This window comes from Anticarsia gemmatalis, chromosome 8 (genome assembly GCF_050436995.1).
Source record: "Anticarsia gemmatalis isolate Benzon Research Colony breed Stoneville strain chromosome 8, ilAntGemm2 primary, whole genome shotgun sequence".
Classification (NCBI taxonomy): Eukaryota; Metazoa; Arthropoda; class Insecta; order Lepidoptera; family Erebidae; genus Anticarsia; species Anticarsia gemmatalis.
Window position 1 is genome coordinate 5,461,671 of NC_134752.1, and position 23,827 is coordinate 5,485,497.

The 23,827-nt window shown below is 32.5% G+C and overlaps 1 protein-coding gene across 1 annotated transcript; it reads left to right on the forward strand.

The window, feature by feature from the left end:
• Window positions 1-955: 955 nt before the first annotated feature.
• On the forward strand, window positions 956-23,156 carry LOC142974777 (putative inorganic phosphate cotransporter). Its single transcript, XM_076117291.1, has 9 exons — window positions 956-1,090; window positions 8,466-8,509; window positions 9,136-9,362; window positions 15,472-15,708; window positions 16,914-17,120; window positions 19,963-20,136; window positions 21,478-21,694; window positions 21,890-22,128; window positions 22,840-23,156. The coding sequence occupies exons 2-9, from the start codon at window positions 8,476-8,478 to the stop codon at window positions 23,062-23,064; spliced, it is 1,560 nt and encodes a 519-aa protein (XP_075973406.1). The 5' UTR covers window positions 956-1,090; window positions 8,466-8,475; the 3' UTR covers window positions 23,065-23,156.
• The last annotated feature ends 671 nt before the right edge of the window (window positions 23,157-23,827 follow it).

Here is a 23,827-nt window from a genome sequence, read left to right on the forward strand (position 1 = left end):
ACTTTGATCTGTTACTCCTCATATATATTTTTTTATTAATCTCATCTCTATATATTTTGACCCAGAAATCTCCAAATCTATCTTAGTATTTCAGGAACATGCAGTCTATTTAGATTTATTAATTTCTTTGGCTAGCTCAACATTTGAATCCTTTTTATTTTTTTTTATTTTTTTTTACCAATTCCTGTCCCACTGCAGGGCAAGGGTCTCCTCCGAAACGAGGGGAGGGGTTAGGTCTTGAGTCCACCACGCTGGCCGAGTACAGGTTAGGGGACGTTGCATGCCCTCTATAAATGTGTTAAACAAATTTTAGGCATGCAAGGTTTCCTCACGATGTTTTCCTTCACTCTCTTTTTTTAAACTGATTTTGATCAGCGTCTCTTAAAATAACCCAACAGTAATCGACTAACAAACGTTTATATCCAAAAACCTTTGAACTTCTCTTTACAATTTTTTTTTATAAAGTAGTGAATAACATCTGTTTTTTATTGACTGTACTTATCCATTAAATATAGGAAGGGGATCAGACCGGAATGGTAAAGTTGAAAGTGGATCGGATAGGAATTAAAAAATAATATTAATTGGTAGTGGATCGGTTTGGGGGATCAGACCGGAATAACTCGAAAAATCGTGAGATCAAAAAATTACTCAAAATATATTTTTTGTTTTTTCTAACTTTTTGGCTTGGTGATTTCAAAGCAAAAAAGGACTCTTATAGCACATTTTCTTTTATGGAATTATAAGTATAGTCAAGCGATTGGTTTTCAATCAATTTTTAAACGGGCACTGGCACGTTTTTCCGTTTATTTAACACCATCAACACGCAGTAGCTAAGCTCCCTCATTATGCAATAAAATTGTAATTCCTTTTAATAATATAAATAATCTATATACAAACAAACTCACACGATCGGGTGGTTAAAAGGCAGACTGAGTTGTGATAACGTCAATCATAATGATAATCGTTGTTCAGAAGCTGGTATGAAAACAACGTAGTAGTGCTCTCGATGGATACGCCAGTACATTGGCATATCTCAGACTGTGACATCCTCGACGCTTATGGTTTTTAACTTGAGTGTTTAATATTACAAGTAAGTATACAATTTTATATATTATTATTTTTTTTAAAAGTGTTAGATGATACCTTAAATGTATGTTAAGTTTCTAAATGTTTTGGAGTTTAATGTTTTAGGCAGTTTTCCGGTGTTTATAATTATTCATACAATTTATTTTATAAAGTTAAAAACCTTGCCTTCGTGTATGCTGCTAAGCCTGAATAGTGATTTTATCAAATACAGTCTCATTAATTTGAAATAATTAAATCAATGTGAGTTTTGTTTTAACTTTCCATAATCCGCAATAATAGTCAAGGTTATGTATTTAAAAAAAAACACTTACTGTAGCTAGTTTACATTGTTAAAGGGTAAATCTTTGGGTAATATTGTTACAGCTAGTTTCGTGCCAGTTCTGGGTAAAAAATTTATAGTTATTTGATTGTGATAATTTCTTACTTTATTTCTTCTTATTACTTTTGGTAACAGTAGGTACTTCTCAAACCTTTATTTTATTTCAAAACGTGACAAAATGATTGCTATATTGTATCAGGTGGGGTATTAATTCTCTATCTATTTACAATATCTACAGAAGATGTTTATGAACGGAAGCTATAACATTTGATTGGTTGACAGTGACTTGTGACAATGTAACACAAAATAATGTCGTTGATTTAAATATTATTGTAGATTGTTGGTACGCGCGACGTATCATTTTACGAGTCTATCTTAATTACCTTTTTAAATCAATAAATAAAGATTTGTGCTTCATAATAATATATATTATTATTTTTAAGGGTGTGAATTCCTTTTCTGGCTTGATTTCAAAACATAATTATGATCCATAATAGCCGAATATTCTAAGTAACTTACCTTTTGATAAAAAAGTAGGTGTGTTCATTTGATTGAGGATTCCGTTGTCGTGTAAGGTTTTTTTTTGTAAATAGGTAAATTGCGTAGTATCAGACAGATCTTTATAAACATTACCTTTCATTATCGGTCGTTTTCTCTCTGGATAATCGGTTAGTCTAACAATCAGAATTATGATAGTAATTTTCATTAATTTACTGTCAATTTATCTATCGGCTATTATGTCTGAGAACTATCCATAAGCTATGTAACTGGCCCTCATGTTAGATATGCTATCTGGCACTTCTTACCCCCGGTTTCTGAGGTACATTTAGTGTTTTGTTTTATATGAGTTTTGACACTATTGAATAGATAAACTACCGTTAAATTGTACCTCAGAAACCGGGAGTTAGTCAGTCATCAAAATTCAGACCCATCAAGCCCTTAGTTACTAAACATTCGAAGAATTCGCATAAAAGATCAATATTGATAATATCTAAGTCAAGGCTAATATTTAGGAAAAGTAGAAGTGATAAGATACGTCTAAGGAAAATTGTCTAAATAAAATGTTTGCTCTAAAAACTATTCAAGTAATCTTATATTAATATTTATGAGTTACCTCACTTACATCATAAGTATTTCGTGATATAATAGTTGCGTACGGAAAATTAAAATTTACATTTGTATCGTTATAATTTCAACGATAATTAGTAATTTTGAAAACAATGCGGAGACATTGTTTTGAAAAATTACGATTTGCATTTTTGGGACGTAATTAACTGCTTTAAATTTGTATTTGTTATGCCTTTTTACATCTAAAAATAACAAGCTATTATACTGAAACTAATGATTAAGTAATTATGTAGACGATGGCACTCGGTGATAACTGTAAAACGATGAACTGATGACCGAATTATCCGGGCACTTACTATATGGGCGAAAAGGGTGACTGATGATTCTTCCATATAAAAAAAATACATTGTTCTTAAAAATCGTTTGCTTATAAATATAAAAATAAAAAAGGTATTGTTTCATAGATTATGTTATTATTTTTATTTCAATTTCAAATTTCTTAATTTATAGCTACAAAACAACAGAAAATCTCATAAATTATGCATTCATAGATGATTCGATCTATATTTTTCACGGTATTACCGTAACTACAAACTATTACATGAAAACCTTCTTCGGGAATTTCTCTGTCTATTAATAAAAATCGTTAACTATTGAATAGATTTGAGTTAAGCGCAATCAGACAGACAGACACGTCGAATAGACTATAATAACATTTTAAAGTATGTAGTATTGGTGATTATTACACGCACAAGTTCTGTTACAACATTATCAAGTAGTTATAGTAAGCTTCTGATTAATCCTTCTAACGTAATGGCATTGATATCAATGGTTTTATTACAAATACTTGAAGCAAAACAAAGTGACCACTTTAAATATTATTATTAATATATCCTACAAGGCTCGTGCCTTTAGCTTCTGTGTATGTTTTAATTTCAAAACAATGAAGTGAAAGATTCATAATATTATTTTCCATTCAACTATCACTACACTCCTTGTAAGTCTCAACTGTTTTTGTAGTGAAATATAATGTGCTAAATTGTAAATGTTTTGTTCAATACAATTATGAGGCGCTTATGAGTACTTGCACTCACCACTTAATGACTAATCGAACAATGGTTTAAGCAAACTTAACGCGGACCTTTTATTGATGGGTGAAAACAGAATGGTATTTGAGCAGGGCATCTCTGTACTATGTAAGTAACAGTCAGTTCGGGTCGTTGTTAATTAGGATAACAGTCATTATGCTGTGTTAAAGGCTTTCGCGCGGTTAGAACAACTTTTGTGTTGACCACTGTCCATACGATGAATAAATACAATTTTTGGATTTGTTTATAAACTGGCGAGTTTAAATCATAATTTATGATCATGGGTTATCGATACGCCGGTCGTTTGAAGCCTAACCCATCGGTATATTTAACAACTAGCTGACCCGCGCAACTTCGCTTGCGTCCCATAAGAGAGAATGCGTCATAATTTTCTCCATTTTTGTAACATTTCTCGTTGCTACTCCGCTCCTAGTCTAGTACTGAAAGAATTTTTCAAATCGGATCCGTAGTTCCTGAGATTAGCGCGTTCAAACAAACAAACAAACAAACAAACAGACAAACAATCAAACAAACTCTTCAGCTTTATAATATTAGTATAGATAAAATACTGAATTACATTCTATTTATTACACGACCAATACATACTAAAAGAGCGAAATATACTTTTTCTCCAAGTAGTGTTAAATGTTACTATTTTTGACAACAAAATCAGGGTCTTGACGTCACAAAGGTTTAGACTTTCAAATTATTATTTATTTACATTACAACGTTAGTTTTGCTTTTTTGTTATGGTGAATTATGAAAAAGAGGTTCGTCAATGTTAGACAAATAGTGATAGGAAATACAAATACTCTTTATCAATAACCTTACAAAATATTATCAAAAGCTGAATAAACACTTATTGTTTGCGGTAATTCGTCGTTGTCCTGCCCTTTTCCTGTGTCATTTGGGCTTGGCGCATTAAGTAGATATATGAATGTACTAGTATGAACTCTTTTCTTAAAATTTAAGTAATGATAGCAAAGCAAATATACTACAAACCAATATTTTAGTACAATGAGAGTTTTGGGGCTTGGATTGCCGTTAGCTACTTTTTCATGGTAAAACTACTCAGCAAATTTTGATGAAATTAGGTACACAGACAGGGTATATCCGGAATTTACACAAACTATTCATATTATTTCGGGAAATCTTTTTATCGGGAAGTCACAGACTGAAGCTAGCGCAAATATAACGTTATTTTCTGTTTTCGTATCCGTATTATTCGAGTCGAAATTTTGAATTAATATTTATTAATTTGTATTGTATATTTCTCATTGTCACATTATATATAAAACAATTGTTATAATTTAGTTAAATATATGTTTAAATTTATTAAGAATTAATATATTCATTAGAATTGATGAATAGACGCGTGATTCTCAGAATATTATACAAGTTTATCGTCATAAATGTATTTGCACACATGTTTTGGTACAAAGGACGATGTTTAATGCAAAACATTAAATGTTGAGGTACGCAGAGCAAAGCTGCTTTGCGTGAAATTTAATGAGAACTGCTACAAGCGAGCGGGAATAGAAATAGTATCATATATCATCAGTTCGTTTTCAAACGTTTCTAGGCATTTCTCAGGCAATAATTTTACTATATTAAGCCTTATAATTTATTTATCTGGTCTCTGCATACCCCTAAGGAAAAATGACGTAATTTAATATATGTATGTATGTAAGACTTATAAAAAAAGCTAATTAAAGACCTCAAAGAAAACAACAGAATGATTTTGTTAACAAACTTAAATACATTATTATAACAATTATGCGAAAGTAATATAAAAAAATCTGCATCGTTTCAATAAGTAAACAATGATTATCAAAAAATATAATGACAGATTAATAGAACAGGATTCGTAGTAATTTTATAGGATTTTAAAATTAAATTATAACATTAGATTAACACACTGTAATAATGAATCAGCGGATTTCGAGTAAGGTTTAATTGAGTTAAAACAATATTGCGTATATTTTTTATTGGATAACTAAATAATATTAATTTCGCCTTAAATAAGAATGTAGAAAAGGTGAAATAATAGATATTCTAACTTTTAATTTTCAATCGTGATTAAGACCCGTTACATTATAATATTATGTGTACAAGTCGCGACAGTTTAAAATCGTTAATAGATATTGATCAATCTTTTGTAACTCCCTACGGCTACGTCTACGGCTATTATTATTGTAAGTATTGTTAATATTTAACTAAAGAGTACGGTCGCATTTTGCTAAAAATTGTTAGTATCTAGCCAATTTTATGCCGGGCTATAATATAGTACGTCAATCATTATGCCAAAATGCAGTAGAAAGCAATAAAATGTTCATAAATAGTAATAAATTTAATGCATAAATGTGTGAATAATAATCCACTTGCAATTTACATTCAGACCAATTGATCTTAGCTACCGTTTCGTCTATTTAAATTAATCGGTAAATAAATCAATGTATAGTTTGTACTTAAGACATAACGACTGATATTAAAATTATATTACTATACTTGAATAATAATCATTAACAATCGTTACAATCATGTAGGTAGCTCTCCTCATTTAAAGAATTAAACTTGACTCAAAGGACATATGTACACAAATTAAATCCTTTGGATATGCTGACGTTTATGAAAATACGTTGCAAATTACCAAGGCATTGTTTTATACAAAATGTAAATATTTATGACGACAATTGTGGTTGCGTTTTCAATAAACCACTCATAAATCTTGTCTCCAATCTATTTATAAGACAATAAGCCATCACTACTTTTTTTTTAACAATTGAGCATAATTTTATTTGGACTTACTGATTTATTCTCCATAGTACTTTTACCACTTTAGAAGGTTAATGATAATCTGACGGTTAAATCATGCCCAGTTTAAAGATGTTGGGATATTGGGCTTATATAGAGATACAAAGATATCTACTGTTAGCGGCAATTGAGATGGGCACGTTATTAACTTATCATTTTACATGCATATTTTCTGTTTCTTCGACTAATAGAAGGTGCATATTAAAAACATCGTTTTATTTTATCGTGCTAATATTAAATGCGAAAAATTGTGAGGATATTTTATGTATGTGAATATTTGTGTCAAAACTGTTTAACGGATTTTAATGAAATTTGGTAAACGGTCAGTTTATAATCTAAATTAACAAAAGGATACTTTTTACGCTGAGAATTTTATAACGCGGACAGAGTCACGAGCCTCTTGCTCGTGACTCTTAGTTTATTATAAGTAGACCACTTATTTGCAATCAAGTCTGAGTTCATACAAAGAGCTAAATGTTATAATGACCACAATCGTTCAGGCATTCACTTTACACACTATTGCTTTAATACGTTCAATTTATTGATCAGTCACATTGTGAGCGCCCATTATAATATCGTTTTGTGTCAAATATGTTTGAATAACACCTTGAAATAATGCACGAAAATTGCACTGTTTTTGTCGAAGTTTATTTGAAATTGTCGCAGTACTTGTAGTTTGTTGTTGTAGTGTTGATACTTCAGTAAGAAAATTACGGTTTCAGTGTTTACAGTAAAATAAATATTTTTGAGTAATTTAATTTTGATTTTTTTTAGTTTATTTTTCTGTATTTAAGATTTTTTTATTAATACTGAAAGTCATTTAATTTTTTGAGTTAGAATGTTTTATCTGAAATAAAGTTTAGTGAATAACATCGTGAAGAATTTAGTTCGGTTAACGTGTAAAAAAGTCAAGTAAGTTATCAACTATTTTATTGGCCATGAAAAGGATATTTAGTACTTGTTTTAAAAAGATTTTTTTTGCATCAAACTGCAGGTCATTGCCTTAATCACGCGGCAATTTTAACTAATTACCATAAACGATTAAAAGCATGGAATTTCGTGATTATTTTATGACAGGAAATATAACTTGTTCTACTTATGTAGAAATAGCAATATTAATTTTTTTATTTTAATATCTGTGTTTGATCAAATATTTTATGGTCTGTTAGAAGTAAAGTATTATAATTTAGGTATTATTTACAAAAAACTATGCGATTTCGTGTCGTGTCCTTGTAATGGAGAGTGCAACCTTTGGGATTTAAATAATATTTGTTTTATGATGGATAATTGATTTATCATTTACAAAAAATATTTTGTAAAGGCCTCATATTTTGAAGTAATAGGCAGGTATGATTTTTTATATCATTTTAATAACAATTTATTGATAATGTTGTCCGTTTTCCTCGTTTCTTGAGCATTATTATATCGCTCATTGACAGTTAAAACGTCGTTTATGCCTTAAGTTATTCGTTATTGTATTGCCTTCAAATCTTTAATCAGTATTTCAATATAAAAAAATAAAATATCTTTACCTATTGTTATCGCACACGAGTTTTAACAGTAAATTGTATGAATATTTATAACGCTCTAATTACTTACTAGCGTAAGGCCTACAAATGCCTTATCCAGTTCATTTAATCTAATAAATTAAAAGAAACATTTACACGGAAAAGGTCATAGGTTTCTTTCAAGCAATTTATTTTTTCACACCAAGTGAAAATGTAATTACGCGTGACCCCACTGTTTCCTACAATATTGCTTCCTCAGTAGCAGTGGAGCTCCTTGAGAACAATCATATTTCATAACCACCATATCCTTATACACAATATTAGGCGAAGATTTTCCTTCAGTACGATAATACGTTGAACCTAAGTATTTTTTAATTGAAGAAGGTGACAAGTGGCCTCGGCGTAATCCGGTAGTGTCATTTCAATGAAAACTCCGTACCCAGGCATCGCAACACTTTTTCCTGATTAGCCTCTGAACCAAATAGTCGTGTCGCCTAGCTCCTATGTACTATATACGAACGAACAAGTGTTGTGAATAAATGTACCAGTATTTTTTAGTGTTAACTTTTGTTTTGTTTTAAGGTAAATCAAAATGTTGACGGGATGGAGACTGGTGTTGTCGAAATGTAAGTAAAGTGACTCTTTCTTTATATTAAATTTAGTTTAGTAATTGTTTTTGTTTATTTTTTCATTGCCACGCAATGTTTTGGTAGTATTCATTGAATTTAAATTAATTGAATTAATTAAAATGTTTTTATCGTACGAAACAACAGTGGCACGTGCGTGTGGTTTTATAAATATTTTGTGAATAAAATGTAAGAATTAAATAATTGGATTAATAACGAAAGCTATAAAATATTATGAGCGTGATTATTGGCCTAGTTATTACTTGTGATATAGTAATAGTAACTTAACAATGCATTCTACGCATTCATTCTAATTTATTTCTAATTTAAAAGGCTAAATATGTGCACAATAATGTTTGATAACGTTGCACAATAAAATGTTTGCCTTTTACAAACCGAACTTGTTATTATTAATACATTTTTTGACTTCCAAATGTAATTTTCATTCGAACCTTATATCAAATAACTAATGTAATGTAATAAAATTATCTAGTATTTTGACAATATACCAATAAGTAGGCCAGTATTTGGGGGCTGGTCATAATTTCCCGACGCTTAATGTATCTATACAACACTTAATCTTTCTATATGTTCGTAACCAATTAACACGTAATTTTCTTTTCCAGTATTCATAATACCGCAAAGGTATGTATTGGCGATCATGGCTTTGCTAGCCGTGGCCAATGCGTATACTATGCGAGTCTGCTTGAACCTGGCCATCACTCAGATGGTTAAGAAGAATGTGGCCGTCGAAGGAGACGCTCACTTCGACCCATTGGCTTGTCCTGATCAAAGTCTTATAGCCAATGAGACCGATGCTCGGAGTATCTTTCTCAGAGCAAATAGTGATGATGTAAGTAACAAATAATTATATTTGAATTGAATTAAATTATATAAATATATTAGTCTATATATTAGTCTAATATAAATATATTAGTCTGCTATCCATCTCAAATAAATATAAAAGATTATAATTTAACGGTTAAGTGTTGGTCAGTGATTAGAATGTACAGCTATAAATTTGCGAACTAAGAAGTGTTGTAATACGCTGTTAAATCAAGTATTTGGTTTAATACAATCGTACAAATCAGCTCTTTTAAAGTATTAAGAAGTATTAACAATTTCTTTGCCAGTCAACTGCAAGTCTGTTACTTGTTTACGATAATTAAAGTTAAACAGCTGTCATTCTCTTTAGAGCATTTATACCTTGTAATGTTTTGAACGAAATATGCAGTCGCTCTTTTGAATGATTAAATAAAATGGTTATCGATAATATTGTCGCAAGTTTGAGAGTGAGTTTAAATAACAATTGTTAATAATCTTTGGTCCACAATAGAAATCTCACATATGATAGGACTCCACTTACCGGCGGCCTTCGATTAAGGATATTTCAACGACTTACTTAAATAATTTTAACTTAGTAAAAAACAATTATAGATAAAACGTTAAATTAGAAATAGTATTTCTACTTTTTTGCTATCAAATAGACTGAATAATTTATTAGTTATTAGTTGTTAGGCTCATAAAGTGACAACTATTTCTTATTTATTTAAATTAGTTTATAAATTACTAGACAGATGCTGCAGTATGAGATATAGTATCCAATTAATTAGAATACGAATTTATAATCCACAATTTTTTTTATTGAACACTGTTACTAATGGGCTAATATTTGAATTAATAACAAATTTCTGATATGTAATATTCAGCATTGTACCTCTATAGGTAGTTAAAAATTTTCTAACCAAGACAAGCCGTGGCCGGTCGCGTCTATTTAATTTACCAGAACTCGTTTAAAGTGGATTTTATTTAACTTTATGACGGTATTTTATTAAAAGATAGTGCAAAAGAAGGATTTGTCCTCATTTTTGTAATTATATAATAGTTCCAGGACCTACCTGACGTGATATTTTTCGGAAAGGTCCTTAAGATAATATTACAATGTATTTAGATAAATTGATAGTAGATGGATAAAAAAGTGCCACTACTATTACTAATTATAATTATTGAGTATCACTTTGATTACAATAACGAAATAAAATTAAGTTTAGTAACGTACCTTGTATAATATGGCATTAGGTTCGCCACCTATTTCTCAAAACTAACATTATTGATGGCAATATCATACACATCTGGCTGAATCTTCGGGAATGACAGGCGAGATATTATCCATACTAATATTATAAATGCGAAAGTAACTCTGTCTGTCTGTCTGTCTGTCTGTCTGTCTGCTACTCAATCACGCCTAAACTACTGAACCATTTTCATGAAATTTGGTATGGAGATATTTTGATACCCGAGAAAGGACATAGGCTACTTTTTACCCCGGGAAAATGACGCATTTCCCGGGAAAATTCAGGTGGCGAACGAAGTCGCGAATAATCATATTATAATGACATTGAGTTAACAAAATTCCGTTGTCATGGCAACTGTTTTAATGGCGAATATGCCTTAGCGCGACTTCGTTATATTAAGAGATATAGATAATTTTAAGAATACTTTTCGTGAAAAAAAAAACATATTTAATGTCATCACGCTACGATCAAAAGGAGCAGAGCAACAGTAAAAAAGTGTTACAAAAACGTGGAAAATTCTGATCCATGCTCTCTTATGTGACGCAAGCGAAGTTGCGCGGGTCAGCTAGTTAGTATATATGTGCGTTACATCTTTTTATATAAAGTAAATAAACAAGTGTTATACATGTTTGTAATCAACCAACAGTAATTCAGAACCAACATGGCTTAAATAAACAGACTGTATTTTTTTTTGTATTTCCAAATGTATAAAAGTATGAATACAAACGATGTAAATAATATAGTCGAGCACATTGTTTCCTGAGATTTACCTTATTTATTTTGAAGAGTTGCACAATTGTTTTAACAGATAACGTTATGCTACTGGAGTTCGTAGCTCTTACGTCTTGTATTTATAGTATAGACTTAATTACGTTATTTACTTGCAACTTTTCACTTTGATGTAAATAATGTTTAGAAAGACTTAGTTACTACGGTTAATGAAAGAGAATATTTAAAAATCGGGATCCAAAATGTTGAAAATATAAAAGAAAGATTCTTCATTTTTTTTATTCGTTCTTATGAAACCGTATTGGAAACTTTGTAGACATTTTTTGGGCTTTCAAAAATATATTTTACTTTGAACTTAGGACTATCGTAACCTTCTATTGTTAACTGTTAAACAATACGTTTAAGTCTATTAACGTCCGGGTTAAAGTATTAGAGGTCATTCATTTCGGAAACCGTTAAGTTATCGAACACTGGTCTGAAGAGACAGAGGTCATTTCCTTCAGAAACCTTATGTTGATGGGGCAGCGTGCTATTTCTCTTATTCTGTAGTCTCTTCTAGCTTTTATCACTTACAGTTACGTTGATAGGATATTTTCTAAAGAAGGCAATTTTTGGGGTACAGATTTCGTTTCATGCGAAGAGATTTGTAGTGGAAATAATTACATATTCATTATTTGATGGAATTCATAGCATGGAAGAGAGAGAGCATTGAACTTATTAAGTGAAGGCGATAAAATTATATGCAGTTCTAAAGTACTCGTGAAATAAATTAAATAAAAGTGCCACCTGCCATTTTCAACGTTTTGACATCACTCCTAACAATTTAAACTTTTGTTAGTCTCCCTATTCAAACTCAATTCGTTTTACCTAAAAAATTAAGTAAACACTCGCTTTTTCAGATATTTCGAAACGATTCAACAGTTTTTGTTGAGACATTTTTTTCTTTTATTCAATTACAAGAAAAAAGCGATAGATTGTAAAAGTAAGACCTGTTTAATGAATAAAATACGAGGTAAAGTTTACGACTGGTCACAGACATTGAACCAGCCGTAAGACAATCAAAAAGATTACTGAGAAATATCTGCCGGCTTAAGATTATTTGCAGTATGAAGAACTGACATAAACACAATGATATTTTATCTTAATACTGTGTCAATACGGTCTCTTGACAGAGTCCTAGGGAGGTACTCGTACTGCAGATATTTAAGTGGTATTGACGAATGACTTTATCTCACGTGGAATTACGTATTTATGTGTACGTGTGCGAATAATCCGATACCGCAAGGCGTCATATGTAACGTCAACACCAAAACCAATCCTTCAATCGACGTTTCACGTAAATAATGTACGATGTTGCCGAGTGACTATTGAATGACAGTCACAATGGTTACTATATTGTATGATTTTGCTGGCGTATTCGTCTGCGTGGAATTATTTATTTACATTTGCTTTGAGCTGAACTAAAATCGAATTTGGGAGTTAAACATACTAACCATTAAATTACTATGCTCAGCTCCATCAAGATAGTTATTTACTCATAGTTGATAGAGTAAAACAGATATGTAGACAGACAGAGTTATTACCGCATGATACCAACTACATAATACTCGTAATATCCACAATAATATATAGTTTTAATGTAAGGGCATCCTACGCTGGCATTCCTGTTGCAATATTGCCATTAGAGAATCTATTTACCCAGTTGTCAGTTTCTTAACCGTCGTCTGCCCACTGTAATTTCAACTAAGTAGCACGTATGTGGATTTAATTTTATTAAGAAATATCCAATTCCAAGCTGTCTGAAGTAGTATTTTTCAGGCCTTTATGTCTGTCCATTACGTTACTCGTAAACTTTTTATGACACCAATTAAATAATTTGATACGGTTTTCTTTGTCTTACAAAAACGGTCGCAAAAACTGCTAGGTTTTTGTCATTACTATATCGAAACTTCAGCCTATCAGTACATTGCCGTAACCATCTCTATGAAATTTATTTTAAATAGCCTTTGTTAAGTTTCTTACGAAGTAATATCTCTGTACAGTTAGCGGCAATAATAAGAGTACACTGTCACATATTTGACGCATGTTTATCAATAAAAATTGTAAAATTACTATTGTACATAAACTCTAAAGTAATTTAACAATCCCTGAACATTGTTTTATGATCAATAGTAACAATTAAAATGATAATTATATACAAAAAATTTACGCTTGAAAATGTGTCATTTTTGATGCCGACTGTATAGTGAGATTGGGTGATTGTTTGTTGCGAATGGTCCGCTGCATAATTTTTGCACGCTTGTCAAACGATTGTAAATTATGGTGTAACACAGATGTGAACATAAAAACAGATGACGAAAAAACCATTTTGTCCGATATGACAAATGAAATCACGTATATCATATAATTGAGTTTACTTTTGTTAGTCTTATTTAAACCAAGCTTATTATTATTTGCGAAGTAATGAGGTAACGAGTAGGAAGTGATATATTTTTATCACGAGAACTGTTAAGACATCGTGTTTGTTTTTGAATGTTTATTTGAATCGGTTTTGAGGAAATTGTTATCGACGAATGGTTCCGGATCGCTAGAGTTGTAATTCATGACGCGTTTTGATTGAGGTTTTCTATGAGTTCGTTGGTCATTTTAAATAGGCGATACATCAAAATTCTGTGCCATATTGCTTTCGTGATTTGTTTTGAGTCCTTGAGTGCGGTATAGGCAAATTTTATACTATCTTGGGATCTGGAAGAATAGATGGGCAACCGGCAGTTGTTATAGTTGTTTACTAAGTTTATATTACGTTTTCAAAGTTTATTTACTTTAAACATTTATCACTAGCAAAATTTATTTACATTAAATTCCTAGATAGATGATTAAGCTATCTTGACTTTTAAAAGAGGCGATGAACGAAATGTAGCAAATATCAAATCACAAATCAAAATACAAAATCCCGGGTATCGATTATACCGGCTTAGAGGGAAACGTAGTTTGCACTACGCGTCCCTTTGTGCTCGGCAAAAAAACCGCCAGCGCTTAGTTCAGCGTTGACGAAGCGTGAACTGTTACACGATCAGAGCATTCACAGCTCGCCGTAGATCTGAAACGTACTTGGTAGAGTATGAGAGGATTGATGCTCCAAATAGGAAATATGTAACATCGTAACTATGAGAGTGGGATATTTCGATGTATTTTTTATTTACGACAGTGATCTAGTTTTGACTTATGATCAAAAAACTCTTATTATACAAACATAGTATCACGCTTTTTCCACATAGGGTAGGCAGAGATCAAAGAACTAAATTGCATTCTATAACATTATGTCAACCTTAATAAGATTATAGGCAATGACAAGTTTAAATTCCAGAGTAGAAATAATCTTGATATAAGTATTCCTTAGTTTTTAAAAACAGTTAGTAGTTTTTAATAACGGAAATGTTTAAGGAATAAAACAAGATGATCAATAAACACAATGACGTAGTTAATAAATGAATAAGGTAAATGATTCAAGTGGATAATTTGTTAAATAATTTACCCACGAAGCAACAACATAAACAGTTATTGTAGGAAGGAAAGGATATTTAATACTGCCTACTTCTCAGATTGTAGGAAAAACACAAAGCCTTGGGATGCCTAAGTCTTAGTAAGGGTAAAAGTAATAAACATAAAGAATTTATACCTAATAAAATGACGTTGTAGAAAATTTCCAATCATTGTACTCATGCCTTTATAATTGGGTTTTCAACTAAATTTTGCGTTTTGTGGTGAAAAGATGAATAGGTAAAAACCTAAACACGTGAACGTTATCATTGTTTGTAAAGTAGTTTCGGAGAATGGAACATTTTATGACAAATATAACAAAAACAATACTAGTTACCTATAACCTAGTATAATTAAGAAACCTAACAATCATTTTTATGATGCAAATTTCTTACAGCATCGGATGCTTGTCGCGTGGATATTTTACAAACTATGAACACAAAGCTAACCAGACTTAATTATTTGTAAATCGCTCAAAATAATGTTCCGTGTGGGAATCAAACCCACGATCTCCCTTCGATGGTAGCGGCGTAACCCGAACCACTGCACCAGGGAGGCAGACAATAATTTTATTTGTTTTTTCGTACTATCCAACTATAACTTACTCTTTGTCCACAGACCACATTATTCGAATGGAGCGAGGCAACCCAAGGATTAATCCTTGGCGCTTTCTACTACGGCTATGTGTTAACCCACGTGCCCGGCGGCATGCTTGCTGAGAGATTCGGCGGCAAGTGGGTGCTCGGCGGTGGTCTACTGTCCACAGCGATATGCACCTTCATCACACCAATCACTGTGAAGCTTGGAGGTGCTTATGCTTTGTTCGTGTTGAGAGTCATCGAAGGATTTGGGGAGGTAAGAATGATTTTTCGGTACCTACTTACAATTTTGACTTCTTTCTTCGTAGGGAAGTGATACTATACAAAGGGAATACAGAACCCTAAGAACAGAATATACATTAGTTATTAAGTATGTACTACGCAAACTACATGTATTATTTGCACGTTTTGACTGAAAGTACTGTCACAATCGCCTTTGCGTTGAAAATTTGCTTAGTTTTTCGATTCCATATTAGAGCCACTAAATACTTTCATACAATTTGATATTGTTGTTCAAACATTACGTATTTACATATATCATCGTACTTGGAGCACTTGAAACTCATGAAAGACATCGTCACGTAAGGAAAAAAAATTAACTAAGAAAAAACTTATTTTTATTCTGTTGAAGTATCAAATATGTTTATTACTATCTATGTATAGTTTTTCATTAATTGCTACCCAATGATCATCTTAAGTAGAGAGTTTTCCCGCTAACTACATAACAGCCTCTCAACACCTATTAGTTCTAAGAAGGATGTATTTAATTTCATATAGAACGAAGGTTAAAAGTTGTATGGTAATCCCAACGGATGAGTGACAATAAGTGTTACAAAAATACATCGAGAGTCATGTTCACAATGAGTTTATGATTGCAATCATTGTAATAAAATATGATTTATTGTGATACATCGACGTCTAATGACTTAAGTATCAATTGAGATGTGCACGTGACTGTACATCTTAAGTAGCTATGAATAATTGGAAAAAAATGTTAGGAGTAGTTACTGACGAGGATATAAATAAACGATCTTTACGTAAATTGGAAATGCGCGAAGAGCAGTTTTAAAATCAGATTTTATACAAATCAAAACAATTTCATGATCTTTGGAAGCACTTAGGTAGGCCACGAGTTAAAATTTTTGGATACAAACTTATATCGTTGACCAGTGTTTTTGTCTCTAGGCACAATCTCTTCCTAATTACGGTAAGAGACTAGTTGCCCAGCAGTTGGCAACTAAAGTGTTAAACCCAGCCAGATACCAGGAATATCAAATTCTGCTAGCAGTTAATATACTTACCCAATATTTAGCACAAAAAGCTACGTTATTTTAAATGACCCGAGAATCGACCCTGCCTTCATAATTAAGAGGCAAATATACTACCACTTAGACCACCAAAGCAGTTCAGTTTGGTTTCATAGCATCTAATCCCTACTAATATCATCATTTCCATTGTCAGGGACCAACAATGCCAGCGCTTATGGCAATGCTGTCGAAATGGGCTCCGAAAGCCGAGCGTGCCCGATTCGGTGCGATCGTGTTTGGTGGTGCACAGATCGGCAACATCGCTGGATCTTACTTCTCTGGTCTCATCATGCACAACGGACATTGGGAGAATGTGTTCTACATGTTTGGAGGACTCGGTCTGACCTGGTTTGTCCTATGGGTAAGTTGACTTATGGTTTTTCTTATTTATTAGGTAAATTGCCTATAGGCAAGTAGTAGGCAAATAGTTCTGGCGGGTGCCGATCCGTTTTTGTTGTAGTATTTTTTTACCGTAAAGGATCTCTAAAATGTTTGACTCAATATAGGCATTTAAAATGAAGTCGAAAAATTATAAATAGCATTTAATTTACAAATTATTGAATTCTATATCGCTTGATTTCTTTACTATGAATAAAACTAATAGATTACTGTACGCCGTACGGTATTGTTTTTTAAGTTACCTAATCCTTACAAACTGTGCAGACTTAAGCCTGGTCGGAATTTTCCTTACTTCCAATGTAACTTAACCCAACACGCACACACTACACTTATACTGCTATTAATACGAGTACAAAACATAATAATATAGATTGTTATACGCTAAACATTATTGAAATTACCAACTGAGTTACCCTAATTTACATTTAGCCCTAGGCATTAATACGATATAACAAAACATATTTGCATGAATCATACAAAATTATACATATTAAAGCAATAAAAACACTAGTAAGTAGCTTTTTGTTACCACTTTTTAGTTACCGTACTTCAAATTGTTACAAAAACATTATAATATACTACTATAGGACCTGGTAGTCGTTATTTCGCCCGAGATCAAGCCCGATTGTGGTGTTTATCTTTATATATATAATTCTTCTGTAAGTGTGTATGTCACTGAACTTCCCTTAAACGACTGAACCGATTTTGATGAAATTTTTTGAGTTAAAAAAGTTTAAAATTTTCAAATTAAAGACGTGTAGACAGGACAACGTCTGTCGGGTCCGCTAGTTATTATGTATTTTTTGACGACTTATTAGCAATTGTCATCATATTAAGTCAATTCCCATAAATTGATTGTACATTAAAGCATTGTAAAGCCTTTCGCATAAATCAACCCTCTATCTATTAGTAGAAACTTCCCGACAATCTCTTCAATAGTTTTCGAGGTTATCACGAACAGACCGAGACGTAGCAGCGAGTTTTTTACATTATGATAATTTTCGTGGTGATGATGTAGACACTTATTTTATTCACTCTTCAAGTTATTAATAGCCGGTATATTCGTAGATTGTTAGAATAACATGACGTCGGTACTTGACCTAGCACTTATTTATGCTGGGAAAATAAAAAGGTGATTGACCTATGGATATTTTTCTTGTGAACTCGCATAGTACATCTATAAATTTACTTTATATTTATAAAAATACTCTCGGTGAAATTATCATTTATAGCCTTTACTTAAATAAAAATCCCGTAGGAGGTACATAATATATCCTGGTTCTCTACAAATGCGATTCTGTACAGTCGGTAATATCGAGTATCGAAAGTTTGACATTTAGAATGTACTGCCAGAATAGTTCCTACGATGCCCGTCAGAGGCACTGATCAGATTTTCATACGAAATTTTTCGATGACAGGTCGGTATTCGGTATTAGAGAATGAAGCTACGGATTGGATAATTAAGGCAAGGCAATGTTGTACAAAACTAGTAATGGACTCAAAGCTGAATTTGAGTTTCACAATGATTGATTCACTTCATTTTTGTTCGTAAGTTCTTCCTAATAAAGTATGTTTGGTTTGCACAGATGCGTGCGTATGTAAGTGACGCACTCATTAGTCGCTTGTCAGCGCATGTAAGGAAAAGCTCGCGTTGTCGTGACACGCAAGATTTCCGCCGTGATTTTATTAAATTAGACCTTGTAATTCCACAGAAAGTATAGTATATACGAAGTATTGTAATTCATTTTTAGGAATAAAAATCGTAACAATATTTTCACGTATCTAAAAAATTATAATGAAATTACGCCTTTTTAATTAGAGAAAAAATAAATCCTTACCAAATTCCATTGCCTCATTAACATCCATACATCTAGTCCCGTTATGAGTCACGTACCTTAATTTTTCAGTTCTCTTATAAATCTCTCGTACTTAAAAGGAAACCCCTTCACTTGTATCATCTGAGGAATGCTCGTTGAAATAAATAATTATTTTTATTACTTAAATGAGCTGATTAACTTGACACATTACCCTATTTTTGAATAATCAAATAGATACATTTGTTTTCTATCTTCAAACCTTACAAACAATAAAAAACAACAGAAACAAACAAAAAAAGCGTTTTATTGATACATAAACAGTGTATTTTTGCGAAGTAACTATTAAAGTCTGTGGAAGTAGGTTGATATTTTTTCGATACAATTTGCCAATTTGTTTCCATTACCGTAGAGTTTTATTGTACTGTATTGGTAACTATTGCAAATAAATTGTGTACACACGTCCGATGCTTACAAATTCATTGGTCGAACAAAAATTTGTATGGCACCGACATGAAAACGTTTTACTTCGATTTTGTTTTGACGTGTTGCGTGAAAGCAAAAAAGATGGTATTGAATTTTTAGTTGGAGGATTGTTGTACTAGATAGCTTTTTGATTGTCCTTTTTCAAGGATTTAGTGCCATGTTGTATTTAGGGATATTTTTCGTATTTCCACGTATGGATTGAAATCAGTTGATAATGATAATGATATTTATTTAACACGCTAAAATAACTATTTAAGCTGCGCAATCGGAGCTTAAGGGTCGTTAGGATTTGTTGCCTTCTATACATTTCTATGCTACTGTATCCCCTGGATCGGCATTTCGAAGCCACAGAAATTAATACAATGAGACGATCCGTACGGTACACGCATAGTTTTAAGATAACATTACCTTAGGATAGTATAGGATAATAATAAGTAATACCAAGATTACGAGCAGTGAAATAGCCAAGACTTTCCTGACCAACTTTTTCTTTTTTATTTCTAGTCTCTACTATGCTACAGTACTCCGAACACCCACCCGTACATCTCAGACAGTGAGAAGAAGTTCCTGAACCAGAACGTTGACGCGTTGATCCATACTAAGGAGAAGGCTCTGGATCCCATCCCATGGAAGGCGTTGCTCCGATCTGTGCCGCTGTGGTCACTTATTATTGCTGGTGTAAGTTGAAAAACGATGGTATATTAACCATAGATAGCTTAATTAAGCAATAGTATTGCTAATTAACGAAAAGTGTCTGAGCAAACTATAAGCAAGTTTGTAAAAGTCCCCGTGACACAGCAGACGACGCGACAATTGTTGTAAAAAAAAAGATAAAAAAGTAATAATTTTTTTTTTAAATAATTTAGGTCCAATTCTGGCCCTTAAACTTCGTTACATCGTAACAATGATTGAATTTCATGCTATCAAATATACGGGCGCTACTAGAGTAATCCCGCCATTTTTCTGACATCAAGATAACGCACTATACTTTAAACCTCCTTAACTAGATGTTACGATCCTCTGAGTGTAATGTTCAAGTATGAATAGTCTTTTCGTAGAAATTAAATGTTATCAAAGTACTTGAGATCCACATAATATTTTTTTTGTGACACATGGATAAGGTTTGCTTAAGACCACAAAAACTATATCGATATTGATTTTGTTCGCGGATGTTATTCATGGTTCGATCTTGTAAGTTTGTTTAATATCAATTCATAGAATCGATGGTAAAGTTCTTGACCAAGTAATTGTGAGGTAGGTCTTTGTTTGACTTTCCGAGATTATATTTCACGAAAAAAACACAGGACCTTTATCTTGATGTTCTACCTTCAGAAAGGAAGATATTAAAAATCTACCCAGTATTCCCACCATGCCAAAATTTTACTGGTCAGATAAGCTATAAATAAATAAATAATATCATTGGACAACTCACACACGGTCATTTGATTTCAAACTAAGCAGAGCTTGTACTATGGTAACCAAATAACTGATAAACATACTTATATACTTCTAAATACATACTTATATAGATAAATTGACATCCAGGCTCAGAACAAATACTTGTGCTCATCACACAAAGATTTGTCCTGGGTGGGATTCGAACCCACCACACGCGGCGCTACGGTTGTTGCGGCGAGGTGACCGCTTAAACCACTGCGCCAAACGTGCAGTTAGAGTGCTAGTTACTTTTACTGTATATAACAACCATTTTCACATATACCCAATTAACCCGTGAAAGCTGTGAATTCTTAACATAATTTGCATTGCACAGGAGCATGAATTTTCACATGTTCAAACTGGTTTTTAATCAATAGTCAGGTTTTTTATATCGCCATGCGTAAACAACACGTGCATTGTCAATATCTCGTGTTTACATATCTCATGTATTTGTAACTTTTATCTTGTAAACCGTGTTTCTGATAGTAGAAATTTGACAGGAATCACTTTTTTCATTTGAAACACATTGAGCAACCTTAAGGTTAACTTTATCAACATGTGATTTGATTTGTTTATCTACAGATCGGCCACGATTGGGGCTATTTCACAATGGTGACAGACTTGCCTAAGTACATGACAGATGTCTTGAAGTTCAACATTAAGGCTACCGGCATCCTTTCCGCCCTTCCCTATGTCGCCATGTGGATCGCTTCGTTCTTCTTCGGTCTGCTGTGCGACTTCTGCGTCAAGAGAGGCTACCATAACATTAAGAATGCCAGAAAGATTTACACTACTATTGGTAAGTTATGTTACGTGAAACTTTAGCCAGTTAGTTTTTCTTTACAAAGCAATAGTTTAACAATTAACCAGTTTATACCCTGAAGGCAAGATATTTTATTCATAGCAGAGTCGACCAGTCACAAGCCTTTCACCATATAACTAATGTTTTTGTACACAAGTCTACAGCTTTTATAAAACTAATTTCCTTCTACAGCCGCCACTGGTCCTGGTATCTGCATCATCTTGGCTTCCTATTCCGGCTGCGATACCACACTCGCCGTGTTCTGGTTCGTGTTCGCCATGACCCTCATGGGTGCCTACTACAGCGGTATGAAGATCAACCCTCTGGACATCACGCCAAACTACGCCGGTACTACTACCGCCATGGTCAACGGAATCGCAGCCATTTCTGGAATCGTATCCCCTTATTTAATAGGACTTCTGACGCCAGAGGTTAGTTTAATTTCTTTACATACATTATCGATTAAGTTTTATGTGTCATGCTTCCTTGATAGTTCAAAATATTGAAATATTTTTAGGGTTCTCTTTTTTAATTCTTATTTTCTTCCTATATTTGCATAACTTTCAAGTTACTGTAGTGTTTTTCATAACCCTGAGTCTGCGAATTAGCCTCTTTTCTATCAACTATCAAATTTTGAAGAGAAATACTCTTTAAAATCAAACCTTTAAGGCTTCCTTATCGTTCTATATCTAAATCTCCTTGTTCCCTCTCGGTGGTATAACATTATCTTAATCAGACAGAAAGGGCTCAAGGCTCAATATTTGCAATCGTTAAGTATATCGCAAGGTCAAGTGACAGTGTGTTTTTGTTCGTATCGTATTTCCCACATCATTCATCTTCTATCGGAATATTATCACTTAGATTATATTGTGTGAAAGAAACTCTTAGCAACAAAGATTAAGTATTTTATCTCCTTCGTCTGCATGATCAGCAAACATTGGACTAAAACTTCAATATTTAGCTCTAGTAGATCTAGTTTTATTTGAACTGATTCAGCTTTTAAAATATTTAGCAAAGTACCGACTTTTGTATTCCCAAATATATTTATTTATCCCAAAGATTATCTCTTAATAAATTCTGCTTTTGATCCCAAATCTTCCCAACATAAGATTCCATCATTTAACCTTTCTTCGTCTTTCCAGTCTACTCTCAAGCAATGGCGTATAGCGTTCTGGGTGTGCCTCGGCGTGTTGGTGTTCACGAACATTATCTACGTCTTGTTCGCGAGTGGAGAGCAGCAATGGTGGGATGATGTCAAGACTCACGGCTACCCCGCCGACTGGAAGCATGGTCCCCTACCAACCCGGGAAGAGGACTCCGAAAAACCAAAAGCAGAAAAAGATGACAAAGAAAAGTCGAAGAAGTGAACCAATGACTGTTATTGTAATATATTGTAAATATTTGTAGGCTAATTATGTTATTTATTATTAAGTTAAAAATAATAAATTAATTTAAAATATTATTGTTCTTTTATTTCTGTAATAGATTTTCCTTGAGTCTGAGGTATAAATAGTGCTGAAAATGATGTATTAAAAATTAGCTATTCAAGGGAACTTTATGACTTTTTTCAAAAAAGTGACTTAACGATAAAAATAACTGATTGTTGAATGACGACAACAATGACACAAAATCGAAAAAAAATACGTTGAAATACTTGAAAAATAGTTACAAGTGGTTTTTCAGTAGCAGATGACTTAGGTATCACTATTAGATATGCATAATTTATCAAATAACGTAAAGACTCTTAGCAAAAATACAACTAAACGGTCACCCATCTACGGATGCGATATGGTTTACTCATTAATTGTTTACCGATCGGTGAACGTTACTAGCTATGTGACAAATACAGTAACTATACCTAAGCAATACTAGCTTTTACAAAATAATTTGCTTGCTTTACAGTACTACACACGTTTTCTACAAATAAATTATAGAGGTTTTTGTACATTTTTTTTGCGTAAATCGGGGAATTTTTTAAGTTTTAATTTTTTTAACACGATGAATTTCAATTTCTTTATTCTCCAATAGAAACCCTGAACTATCCTTCTTTAGGGGTATTTGCGTTATTGTCGAAGATTAAGCAATTTCTTGAATAAATACGTCTCGAGCCATTTTACTTACTGTGTTACT